Genomic DNA, 13,401 nt, shown 5'->3' on the forward strand with positions numbered 1-13,401 from the left:
ACTGAGCACAGTAGCTCACGCTTATTATTCCAACACTTTGAGAGGTTGAGGAGGGAGGATCACTTGAAGTGAGGAGTTTGAGACCAGCCTAGGCAACATAGCAAGACTCTGTCTCTACAAAAAAATTAAAATTGGCCAGGTGTGGTGGTGTGCGCCTGTAATGCCAGCTACTTGGGAGGCTGAGCCCAGAAGTTGGAGGAGGATATCTTGAGCCCGGGAGTTTGAGGTGAGCTATGATCGTGCCATTGCACTGCATCCCAGGCAACAGAGTGACAACCTATCTTTAAAAAAAAAAGGAAAAAGAAAGTTATTGTGTAAGAATAGCCAAAAGGGGAAAAAATAGATGTTAATGAAAAAGGCCCTAGATATTAGAGCACATTTGAAGCTTCATTAATTTGTTCTACAGAAGAAGCAAATCAGTAGATAAATACAGAATCCAAAAATAGACCTAAGCATGGAGATTCAGCTGTGGTAGCATTACACATCACAAAAGGAAAGCATGTTTGGGAAAATATCACTTAGATCTCTGCCTTAGCAAAAAAACATTTAGATTGATGAAGAATTGTTAAAAACCCCACAACCCTAAAAACAAAAGAGAACTTCAGTAAGAAAGCATGAATTAATTTATGTTTTTATTGTGATACTTTCTTTTTAGAGAGATAAAAAGTCCAAATGCCATAGAGGAAAAAAGTGGATACATGTATTTAAAATTCTGAGTGGAAAATTGTTACTGTAATCAAACTCAAAAGACATGACAAACTGAGGAAAAATATTTTGTACCACAAATGGAAAATTTTCTTAATTGACAAAGACCTTTTATAAATGAAAAGTGCTAATAGTCTAATACAAACAAGACAAAGGATTTGAATAGGCACTTTGCAAAAAAATAAATAGGAAAGGCCAGTAGACAGAAAAATGATTACTTATTTCATAATTAAAAACAATGGGATAGTATTTTTTACCTCTGAATTTGACTAACAGTTTAGAAGTTCAGTACTAACTCAGCATGAGTGAAAGTGTAGGAGCGCAGGGTGGCTTCATGATTGATGGTAGTGTGGGACTATGATTGCACTGTTCTGAAGAGCAGTTTGACCCCACATCCATCAGCATTTTCAGTGCAGGAACTTTTGGACCCAGCCATCCCACCACTGAAGGATATAGAGGAGTATTCCCTAGGTTTACCAAGAAAGACATAGAATGTTGTTTGTTACAGCTTTGGCTGTGATAGCAAAACAGCACAAAACCCTGAGCCCCATGTGGAGATGGGAGTGGAGTTGAAGTTCAGTCCATTCTCCTGGTCGGACTTAGTTGATCAAGGAGAAGTAGAAGGAAAATCTGCCACTGGCACACCCACCAGCATGCTACTCTGGGATAGGTAGCATCACAGATTAGCCATAATACTGCCTAACTGGCCTTGCTTCCTCTGCAAAGAGAAGCCTTTGTATTTGGTGATAAAAGGGACCTCTTTGCCTCGTGAACACCAAGAACACAACTGAGCACGCTGCCCAACTGTGAGCTCCTAGGGTGTCACTGCGCTAGAGTCCTTCAGACCGTGCTCCATTCCTGGCCTTTCTCGGCAAAAATGGCCCAGTTGCCGAGCTGGACCTGGCCTTTCGGAGGCGTATGGAAAACAAGCCCTGAAAATCTCCATGAGAAATCCTACACAGTCCTTCTGGCATAGTCACCCCGCCTTACTCCTGTAGCCTGAGACTTCACGTTATCCACTGTATTGTGCCTGCAGAGCTTGTCCTCCTCCTTAGTTCCAAGTGTGTTGCCAGTGGGATGGAATTTGAGTACGTTAGCTCCCAGTGAGGATCCACTCCCTTTCCCCTCCTCCCATCACCTTATGAGAGACTGTGAAGAGCCTTATGGAGAATGTTTGCTACACCAGTTGAGTGCAGTTAATAGGCATGAGCTGTCAGCCTGGGGGAGAACGTATTGTGGGGACCTACAATCACAGGGACACAAAACCTTAAAAGTGGAGGGGCGAGAAGAAGCAGGGAGAGTGATGGGGAGTTTTTGGTGGGGGGAAAGGAGATAAAAAGACTGAAATCTCCTCCCACATCTTTTTGGCATCACTACCCCAAGTTAAAAAAAGGTCTCTATTCTTTCCACAGAACTGTGCATGAGAAATTGGCTGCATTTGGTTAGGGTGTGATAAAAGCAGTTCTTCTGCCACTAGCACTCTTAGAGACAAGAGCTCCTTTCTTTTTAGGTTTTGCTTCGTGTCTCTGTTTGTGAGAAATATTCTGATTCATGAAAATCTAGTCTAATCCCCTGAATGTAGAGCCTCACCACAGGCCTGGTCTTTACTAGTAGATGCAGTGATTTTCTTTCCTGCCTGAGAAAGCGTTGTGGCTGGTGCCTGTGTCTCATGATTTAGGTCAATATGGGCCGACCTTCCTCATCCTTCCTCTTTCTCGAAAGCTGGGCCCCATGGGCCCCATTCTCTGTGGATGTAAGAAACCTGATTTATGTTAGTAGATCCTTGAATGCTTTAAAATCCCCAGTGCTTGTGAGACTCAGAAATATTGCTTGATAAAATAAACGTTTTTGTATTCTTTGATCTTCATTTTTTGGAAGGAAAAAACTCTGGAAACAAAATATTCTTTAACAGTGACCTGGTTTAATAAATTATAGCGTATCCATGCAATGGTATATTTTTTAATTCCTTAAAACATCTGTGTATTTTGATAAGGAAAGATCTTCTAGTGTAATTATCCACTGATTAAAAACTGTGGTTGTGTGTGCACTATAAAATACATATGTGTGAATATGTAATGGACTATGTAAAGAGATACATAAATGTTGGTATGTACATGAAATGTTTTAGGAATAAATCATAATTATTTCTTATGAGGAGGCATGGAAAGGATAGCATTTCTTGTTTTTGCCTTTTTGTACTCTTTTGTCTTTTCTTATTAAGGAATTGTACAACTACAACTAAGTTTTGTCAATTGGGGTTGTCTGGTTTATAGGATTATAAATAAGTCTGCTTTGTCTTCCTAATTTTTCAGTATTGCATTTTTATCTTTTCTGTTTATTTTTCTAAGTTAACATTGTCTTTCTATCCATGCATTCTTAGGTTACATCGGATGACATCAATTGAAAGAGAAGAAAAGGAGAAAGTCAAAAAAAAAGAGAAAAAACAGGAAGAGGAAGAAACGATGCAGCAAGCAACATGGGTAAAATACACATTTCCAGTTAAACATCAGGTAATTTTTACAACAACCCTTTAAAATAGTGTTAGCCATTTCTGAAACTTTTATCCTGAAACTTTGAATACTTACTAATTTTATTTTACTTTTGACATAGTCTTTTTATTTTATTTATTTATTTATTTTTGAGACAGAGTCTGGCTCTGTGGCTCAGACTGGAGTGCAGTGGCACAATCTTGGCTCACTACAGCCTCAGCCCCCTAGGTTCAAATGATTCTTCTGCCTCAGCCTCCTGAGTAGCTGGGATTATAGGCGTGCAGCACCATGCCCGGCTAATTTTTGTATTTTTAGTAGAGACAGGGTTTCGCCATGTTAGCCAGGTAAGTCTTGAACTCCTGACCTCAGGTGATCTCTTGCCTTGGCCTCCCAAAGTGCTGAGATTACAGGTGTGAGCCACTGCGCCTGGCCTACTTTTGACATAGTCTTTTAAGTAATATGTTAGGGATGAAGTACATCTTCCTGGCAAATTTACAAAGCATCAGTTTATCTTAGTAGAATATAGGAGGCTTATGAGGACAATTTGTTGAAGTTGTTATAAAACTATAAAATTGTCTTAATTTTTACATGCTAAAAAGGAGCATTATTTCATTGACCTTTGATTCCCAGTGAAAACTAAGTTGATTAGTAAATTTTTTTTTGTCCCCACTTGGAAAAACCTGGGGATGATTAGTAAATTTAATTTGCCTCACTTTGAAACTTGTTTGGTAAAAATGCATAAAACCACATGTGGTTTATAAGCATTGTCATTCTTACTGTTTAATGTTTTCATTTACACCAGGTTTGGAAACAAAAAGGTGAAGAGTACAGAGTGACAGGATATGGTGGTTGGAGCTGGATTAGTAAAACTCATGTTTATAGGTTTGTTCCTAAATTGCCAGGCAATACTAATGTGAATTACAGAAAGTCATTAGAAGGAAGTAAGTAATTAAAATTACGTTTTCTGCATAATCGTTCTGCTTTATATTTCTTATAAATTTGTAGTAGTATATTGACTATATTTTAGATAAAAACATTTTCCTGAAATTTTTAATAGTACTGCAAAATTACCAATTTAGTTTACTAAAACCCTAAAACTGTAAAAATTACCTTTATTCACAGGAATTTGATGTCTCAGATTTCCGTAAGATCGTAGAATTGAACTTGTTTTTTAGAAGAGGCCTCAGCCGCCTGATTATCATTTTTCAAAATCTTAGATTCAGGCCAGGCCACCAGGTGCAGTGGTTCATGCCTGTAATCCCAGCACTTTGGGAGGCCGAGGCAGGTGTATTACTTGGGAGTTCTAGACTACCCTGGCTAATATGGTGAAACCCCGTCTCTACTAAAAATACAAAATTTACTGGGTGTGCTGGCACACACCTGTGATCCCAGCTACTCAGTAGGCTAAGGCAGGAGAATGGTTTAAACCCAGGAGGCAGAGGTTACAGTGATCCAAGGTTGCACCACTGCACTCTAACCTGGACGACAAAGCAAGACTGTCTCAAAAAAAAAAAAAAAAAATTCAGGCCAGCCGCAGTGGCTTACACCTATAATCCCAGTGCTTTGAGAGGCTAAGGCAGGAGGATCACTTGAGGCCAGAGGATCACTTGAGCCCAGGAGTTCAAGGCCAACCTGGGCAACATAGCAAGACCCCATGTCTACAAAAAAGTTTAAAAAATTAACCAGGCGTGTTGCCACGTGGTGCTACTTGGGGGTCTGAAGCAGGAGGATTGCTTGACGCCAGGAGTTTGAGGTTGCAGTGAGCTACAATTGTGCTGTTGCACTCGAGCATGGATGACAGAGCAAGACTCAATCTCTTAAAAAAAAAAAAATCTTTAATTCAGTACTAATTCACTTCTTGAGGAGTCGTGTATCTGGTAATCTTAGCATTGTTGCACGTAAGAGAAAACCAGAAAGGAAGTGATAGAGGCTTCCAAAACACTGTCACATAAATGAGGTTTTTTTGTGGGGGTTGGGAGGTTGTTTTTTTTGTTTCTGTTTTTGTTTTGTTGAGATGGAATCTCGCTCTGTTGCCAGGCTGGAGTGCAGTAGCGTATCTCGGCTCACTGCAACCTCCGCCTCCCGGGTTCAAGCAATTCTTCTGCCTCAGCCTCCCAAGTAGCTGGCACTACAGGCGCATGCCACCATGCCCAGCTAATTTTTGCATTTTTTGTAGAGATGGGGTTTCACCATGTTGGCCAGGATGGTCTCGATCTCTTTACCTCAAGTGATCTGCCTGCCTTGGCCTTCCAAAGTGCTGGGATTACAGGTGTGAGTCACTGCTCCCAGCCAAATTTTGTCACTCTTGGTTCAGTTGTCACTGACCACTTTTTTAAATTCTGTAGTGTTTTAAAACAAATCCCAGAAATCATGTTTCACCAGAAGTTCAGTATATATCGCTACATAGACATTTTTTCCATAACCATCATGTCATTATCACACTCAACAAATTAACTATAATTAATAAATTAATCATCTGATTTTCAGTCCATATTCCACTTGCCCTAGTTGTCTTAGAGGTACCTTTTTACTGTTAGCAGTAAACCAGGTCCAGGCAAGGCCACACATTGCATTTCCTGATTTTTCTTCAGTCTTTTATTCTGTTATATAAACTTCAAGGAGTCCAAGAACCATTGAAATAGATTACAAAAGTTTATATACATACTTTTTTCCTTGGTAGAGGATCATAGTATTTATCCATTTCTAATAGGGTTCTGTGACACAAAGTATGTTAGAAACCACTAATGTGGACTTTCTGGAATCATCGAACAGATTGTGATAATCCTTTATACACGAGTTTTCTTTCATTATATTTTTGTGTGTGTGTGACAGAGTCTCACTCTGTCAGCCAGGCTGGAGTGCAGTGGCACCATCTCAGCTCGCTGCAAACTCCACCTCCCAGGTTCAAGCAGTTCTCCTGCTTCAGCCTCCCAAGTAGCTGGGACTACAGGCTCGTACCACCACGCCTGGCTAATTTTTGTATTTTTAGTAGAGATGGCGTTTCACCTTGCTGGGCTGGTGTTGAACTCCTGGCCTCAAGTGATCTGCCTGCCTCAGCCTCCCAAAGTGCTGGGATTACAGGCATGAGCCACCACACCCACCCAAATTTTATCACTTTTGTTTCAGTTATCACCACTTTTTTTTTGTTGAGATGGAGTCTCATTCTGTTACCCAGGCTGGAGTGCAGTGGTACGATCTCAGTTCACTGCAACCTCCACCTCCCAGGTTTCAGCGATTCTCCTGCCTCATCCTCCTGAGTAGGGATCACAGGTGTGCACCACCATGCCTGGCTAATTTTTCTATTTTTAATAGAGACGGGGTTTCACCATGTTGGCTAGGCTAGTCTTGAACTCCTTGTCCTCAAGTGATCCACCTGCCTTTGCCTCCCAAAGTGCTAGGATTACAGGCATGAGCTACCACACCCATCCAAATTTTATCACTCTTGTTTCAGTTGTCACTGACCGCTTATTTTTTTTAAGACGTAGTCTCGTTCTGTCACCCAGGCTGGAGTGCAGTGGCATGACCTCAGCTCGCTGCAGCCTCCGCCTCCTAGGTTCAAGCAATTCTCCTGCCTCAGCTTCCTGAGTAGCTGGGATCACAGGTGCGCACCACCACGCCCAGATAATTTTTGTATTTTTAGTAGAGATGGGGTTTCACCATGTTAGCCAGGCGGGTCTGAAACTCCTGACCTCAGGTGATCCACCCACCTCTGCCCCGCATAGTGCTGGGATTATAGGCATGAGTCACCACGCCACCCTGTAGCATTAATGTTTATCTTGTAGCTATGTTACTGAATTAACAATTTTTTTTTTTTGGACGCAGAGCCTCACTCTGTCACCCAGGCTGGAGTAGAGTGGCATGAGCCTCTGCACCAGGTCCACTTTTTTTTTTTTTTTTTTTTTAATCCTGCAGTGTTTTAAATCAAATTTCATAAATCATGTTTCACCAAAAATGTTTGTACAAAGTTTTCTGAAATGTCTGAAATTCAGTCATTCTTTCTATGTTTTAGGTCAGCCAGGCATATAGGATTATATGGTACCTTATACTCAATAAGACCTTTGTCCTTTTTTTTTTTTTTTTAATGAAAAAATGAAACATAACTTGCTGGAAAATACTTGTTTGTTTTCACTAAACTTGACATATTAAAGTACTAATACTGGAAATAACGTTAATTATGCTATACACGGTTCTTTTTAGCCAAAAATAATATGGATGAAAATATGGATGAGTCAGATAAAAGAAAATGTTCACGAAGTCCCAAAAAAATAAAAACAGAGCCTGATTCTGAAAAAGATGAGGTAAAAGATTCAGATGCTGCAAAAGGAGCAGACCAAAGTGAAATGGATATCTCAAAGATTACTGAGAAGAAGGACCAAGGTAAGGAGAGTCAGCTGTGGAGGGCAGCCTGGGGGTGATAAGAATGCAGTGGATCGGGGTCCCACCACAGGAAAGGTACTGCGTTGTGTTTTCTTGATAATAGCTTTATTAAAATGTAATTCATATCCCATACAATTCACCCAATTAAAGTGTAAATTCAGTGGTTTTTAGTATAGTCACAAAGTTCAACCATTATCACGTCAATCTTAGAACATTTTCATAACCTTGAAAAGAAGCCTCATTCATACCCATTAGCAGTTACTTACCAATCCTTCCCCAAAGTGCCGCCAGCTTAGCGGTCTTCTTTCTGTCTCTCTGGATTTGCCTATTTTGGACAGTCCATAGAAATGGAATCAGGCAATATGTGGTCCTTTGTGGCTGGCTTCATCCACTTAGCATGTTTTTAAGGTTCATCCATGTTGTAGCATGTATCAGTACTTTCTTTCTATTTCTGAATAATACTCTGTATGGATATGCCACATTTTGTTATCCATTCATCAGTTGATGGACATTGGGCCGTTTCCTCTTTTGGCTATTATGAATAATGCTGCTATGAACATTCATGCAGAAGTTTTTTGTGGCCAAGCGTTTTCACTTCTCTTGGAGATATACCTAGAAATGGAATTACTGGATCATATGGTAACTCTGTTTAACCTTTTGAGGAACTACATTGTCTTTTGTAACAAGTCATTTTTTAAAAAACTAAATAAGCTAAATAATGCATGTGGCTAGAGATACGTTATAACTGTAAAAGTCTATACAAAATATTACATGAAGGTACTAGCGTGTGCAGTAGCCTGCCACATACTAAGTACTTTTTCATTATGGCATTCCATCGTTTTTAGATACTAAGGATCAGAATATTTAATTATTTTGGGGATGTATGTCTCATAAAGTTCAACACTATCTATTGACCAGGAACTTTGAAATATATGTTTAAACTCTAGAGAGAAAATGAGAAAAATAGATACTTTAATATTTTTGGCTAGGCACAGTGGCTCATGCCTGTAATCTCAGCACTTTGGGAGGCTGAGTTGGGCGGATCACCTGAGGTCAGGAGTTCAAGACCAGCCTGGCCAACATCGTGAAACCATGTCTCTACTGAAAATTCAAAAACTAGCCAGGCATGGTGTCACATGCCTGTAATCCCGGCTACTCGGGAAGCTGAGGCATGAGAATTGCTTGAACCCAGGAGGCGGAGGTTGCAGTGAACTGTGATCACGCCGCTGCACTCCAGCCTGGGCAACAGAGTGAGACTCCATCTCAAAAAAAAAAAAAAAAAGTATAAATTCCTCCTTTCAGAGTAAAAGTTACATTTCTATAAATGTCTTTGTTTCACAGATGTGAAGGAGCTTTTAGATTCTGACAGTGATAAACCCTGCAAGGAAGAACCAATGGAAATAGACGATGACATGAAAACAGAGTCACATGTAAATTGTCAGGAGAGTTCTCAAGTAGATGTGGTCAATGTTAGTGAGGGTTTTCATCTAAGGACTAGTTACAAAAAGAAAACAAAATCATCCAAACTAGATGGACTTCTTGAAAGGAGAATTAAACAGTTTACACTGGAAGAAAAACAGCGCCTCGAAAAAATCAAGTTGGAGGGTGGAATTAAGGGTATAGGAAAGACTTCTACAAATTCTTCAAAAAATCTCTCTGAATCACCAGTAATAACAAAAGCAAAAGAAGGGTGTCAGAGTGACTCGATGCGACAAGAACAGAGCCCGAATGCAAATAATGATCGACCTGAGGACTTGATTCAGGGATGTTCAGAAAGTGATTCCTCAGTTCTTGGAATGAGGGATCCTAGTCGTACCACCAACAAACTTTATCCAAAAGATCAAGTGTTAGATGATGTCTCCTTTCGGAGCCCAGAAACAAACTGTCAGAAAGAAAATTCCGTTGAAAATGACATAGAAGAAAATGCCTCTGACCCTGCCAGGAAAGGCCAGGAACCCAGTAAGAGTAGAACAAAAGGAAATGGTATTTTCATTGATGACTCTAAACTAGCCAGTGCAGGTGATATTGGTTCTCTGATCTATAGGAACAAAAAACTGCTCATACAGGAGGAAAACGACACCATCGTTTCTTCTTCCAAGAGTGCTTTACATTCATCAGTGCCTAAAAGTACCAATGACAGAGATGCCACACCTCTGTCAAAAGCAATGGACTTTGAAGGAAAACTGGGATGTGACTCTGAATCTAATAGCACTTTGGAAAATAGTTCTGATACTGTGTCTATTCACGATAGCAGTGAAGAAGATATGATTGTTCAGAATAGCAATGAAAGTATTTCTGAACAGTTCAGAACTCAAGAACAAGGTATTGAAGGCTTGGAGCCATTAAAATGTGAATTGGTTTCTGATAAGTCCACTGGAAACTGTGAGGACAGACTGCTGGGTAAGGTAACTGAAGCAAATGGTAAAAAAACAAGTCAGCAGAAGAAATTAGAGGAGAGATCAGTTAATAAATGTAGTGATCAAATAAAGCTAAAAAATACTACTGACAAAAAGAATAATGAAAATCGAGAGTCTGAAAAGAAAGGACAGAGAACAAGTACATTTCAAATAAATGGAAAAGATAATAAACCCAAGATATATTTGAAAGGTGAATGCTTGAAAGAAATTTCTGAGAGTAAAGTAGTAAGTGGTAATGTTGAACCAAAGGTTAATAATATAAATAAAATAATCCCTGAGAATGATATTAAATCATTGACTGTTAAAGAATCTGCTGTAAGGCCGTTCATTAATGGTGATGTCATCATGGAAGATTTTAATGAAAGAAACAGCTCCGAAACAAAATCACATTTACTGAGTTCTTCAGATGCTGAAGGTAACTACCGAGATAGCCTTGAGACCCTGCCATCAACCAAAGAGTCTGACGGTACACAGACGACCACACCTTCACCATCTTGTCCAGAAAGCAATTCAGTTAATCAGGTAGAAGATATGGAAATAGAAACCTCAGAAGTTAAGAAAGGTAGTTCATCACCTGTTACTTCTGGAGAGGAATCTAATCTCAGTAATGACTTTATTGATGAAAATGGTCTGCCTGTCAACAAAAATGAAAATGTCAATGGAGAATCTAAAAGAAAAACCGTCATCACAGAAGTCACTACGATGACTTCCACTGTGGCCACAGAATCAAAAACTGTGATCAAGGTAGAAAAAGGCGATAAGCAAACTGTGGTTTCTTCCACAGAAAATTGTGCGAAATCCACTGTCACAACCACCACTACAACGGTGACCAAGCTTTCCACACCTTCCACAGGCAGCAGTGTGGACATCATCTCTGTAAAGGAGCAGAGCAAAACTGTGGTCACCACGACAGTGACAGACTCCCTGACCACCACAGGAGGCACGCTGGTTACATCTATGACTGTGAGCAAAGAGTATTCCACACGAGACAAAGTGAAACTGATGAAATTTTCAAGACCAAAGAAGACTCGCTCAGGTACAGCTCTGCCATCCTATAGAAAATTTGTTACCAAGAGCAGCAAGAAGAGCATTTTTGTTTTGCCTAACGATGACTTAAAAAAGTTGGCCAGAAAAGGAGGAATCCGAGAGGTCCCTTATTTTAATTACAATGCAAAACCTGCTTTGGATATATGGCCATATCCTTCTCCTAGACCAACCTTTGGCATCACTTGGAGGTATGTACTTTAAAATGTATTTGGGGAGGGAGAAAATTTTTGAAAGAATTATCTCACAAGAATATCTCATTTTTTAAAAATGAGATAATAGAGATAAGACAGGAAACATATTAATGGCTAAAGATAGTCATGGAAACAGGATACAGAAAGCTTCAAAATTGGCCAACTGGTATGTACTAAAGTTTTTGTAGGGAAAAATGTTTAAAGACTTAAAATTTAAGAGAATGTTTTAAAATGATATTCAGTTTTAACTTTCATAAGACAAAAGGAACGTGTCAGATGTGATTATTTTTGTGGTCTGATTTTCTGAGTTACTGCTCTGGGAACAAGATAATCACCAACTTTCTGGAATGTTTGTATTTTATTAGGTAATTCGTAAAAAATAAGACATAAAGAAACATGCCTGTAAATTTCATAAAGCTTATCATAATGTGAAAATCTTCCTAATGTAGCTTATTTGCATGATAAACATTTGTTTTGGAGTTCTCTGTTATTTACGTATGAATAGGTAGTCTCTAAGATTCCTGAGAAATTTTTTTAAACCCAGAAAGAGTCCTAATTTAAACTTTTCTGGGCACTTTAGGTTTAGGGGATGCGTCCTAAATAGATAGTGTTGGTACTTGTACAATCATGTAGTTCGATGTTGGGAAGGGATCTTAGAACTTCTTATGTTTTGTAAATGTATAGTGATTTGCCTGTGGCTACAGAGACACAGGAATAGTGCCCGGTTTTCCTAAATCCCAGTCTAGTACTTTATCTGCTATATCACATTTCACTTATTTGTCCTTGCTTTCTCCTTTTTCATGTCCTTGTCTTTATCTTTTCACCCCTGTAATTGAGAAGGATGGAACATAAACATTGAAAATATGAGAGTTCTGGGAACATCTTTAGAAATCAGAATCAGTCATAGTTGCAGTTAGATTTTGCTAGGATCCTCAAATTATTTCAGCGAGTTACGGAGCCGTTTTCATTTCCCCTTAGGCTTCGTTTTTGTGTGTCTTTTAATAGTTTTCCAATTTCTTTTAAAATCACACTTTTTTGATTTCCTTTATATTACAATCAGCTAGTATTAGAAAAAAAAGTAAGTACTCTCTATGAAGGAATTCATTTATTAATACAACCAGTCATTGTTTGACCAAGTTTTTTATAACTCATCTTTTGATTTGAAATAAAATATCATCACTCCATTACACATTCAATAGAGACAGCTGAAAAGTACAATTTCTCTGCAGGGCCTGCAATGAAGGATTTGCAGAATCCTGCAGGGAATCAAGGAACTCTTCATTACAATTCATGGATTTATAGGATTACTCTGCACTTTTCTGCTTTCTTCATTGAGAGCGGTCCCAAAATGTGTCCTTGACTGTCCTGCAGGTAACTTCTTTCCCACTGGAAAAGTTACTGTGTACAAATACTTTAATTATAAAGTGACCTGGCAGTTGTGGAGGCCGACCTTTCTGCTCTTTGTATTCTGAAACGGAGGGTAGGCTCAACTGGGAAGCACTCTTCTCTGAACGCTCCAGCAGAGTTAGGCACCGGTCCTGATCAAGTGTTGCTCGGGGCCCTGTTCTGCACAGCTGAATTTCAGGAGCTGAATTTCATGTCTTAGTGTGCACGATGGCGCAGTTTGTATTACTTGATTTCACATTTTTTAGTGGAAGGAAATACCTTCCATTAAACATTATACATTTTAAATCGATACTGCCTTCAAATGTATGCTAACATCTTAATTTGCTAAAACAAATTTGAGAGAAGCATAATCCTTTCTGTCTAATGGAGGCATGGGTAAATATGTAAATTGATCATGACTTTAGAATGCATTTTTAAAAAGCATATTGCTATAAAAAGCCATGCACGTGAAATGCATTTTTATACTAACACTTGAATAGAATACATCTGATGGTTAGGAGTTAAGAATGCCAAAGATGCATGTGTGATCTTTGTTATTAATGAGCAATGTTGGAAAACTTGTCTCATAGACTCAATAGGGCCTCTTTTTCCCTCCATACCATCCATTCCCTTATGCCCATCCTCCCAGGCCCTGATTCTGTGCTTCATTGTCACGTTGAACTGATAGTTGTCCTCCACAGTGCTGCCAGAGATTCTCCTAAAATGCCCCTCTATCCTGTGAATAGTCTGACTGAGCTAAGGGACTTGCTAACTACTGCAGCAAGGAGC

The 13,401-nt window shown here is 39.3% G+C and overlaps 1 protein-coding gene across 33 annotated transcripts in view; it reads left to right on the forward strand.

The window, feature by feature from the left end:
* The window catches only part of BPTF (bromodomain PHD finger transcription factor), a 151,977-nt gene that overhangs the window by 75,064 nt on the left and 63,512 nt on the right, over positions 1-13,401 (forward strand). For all 33 annotated transcript variants that reach the window (XR_012426038.1, XR_012426042.1, XR_012426040.1 and 30 more), the window contains 4 exons: positions 3,086-3,215; positions 3,997-4,135; positions 7,392-7,571; positions 8,913-11,223. Coding sequence is in view for 17 of the 33 variants with exons in the window: in XM_015438741.4 (XP_015294227.3) it covers positions 3,086-3,215; positions 3,997-4,135; positions 7,392-7,571; positions 8,913-11,223 (2,760 nt within the window). In the remaining 16 variants the exon portion in view is untranslated. The remainder of the gene's footprint in view (positions 1-3,085; positions 3,216-3,996; positions 4,136-7,391; positions 7,572-8,912; positions 11,224-13,401) is intronic.

Source organism: Macaca fascicularis, chromosome 16, assembly GCF_037993035.2.
Source record: "Macaca fascicularis isolate 582-1 chromosome 16, T2T-MFA8v1.1".
NCBI classification, from domain to species: domain Eukaryota; kingdom Metazoa; phylum Chordata; class Mammalia; order Primates; family Cercopithecidae; genus Macaca; species Macaca fascicularis.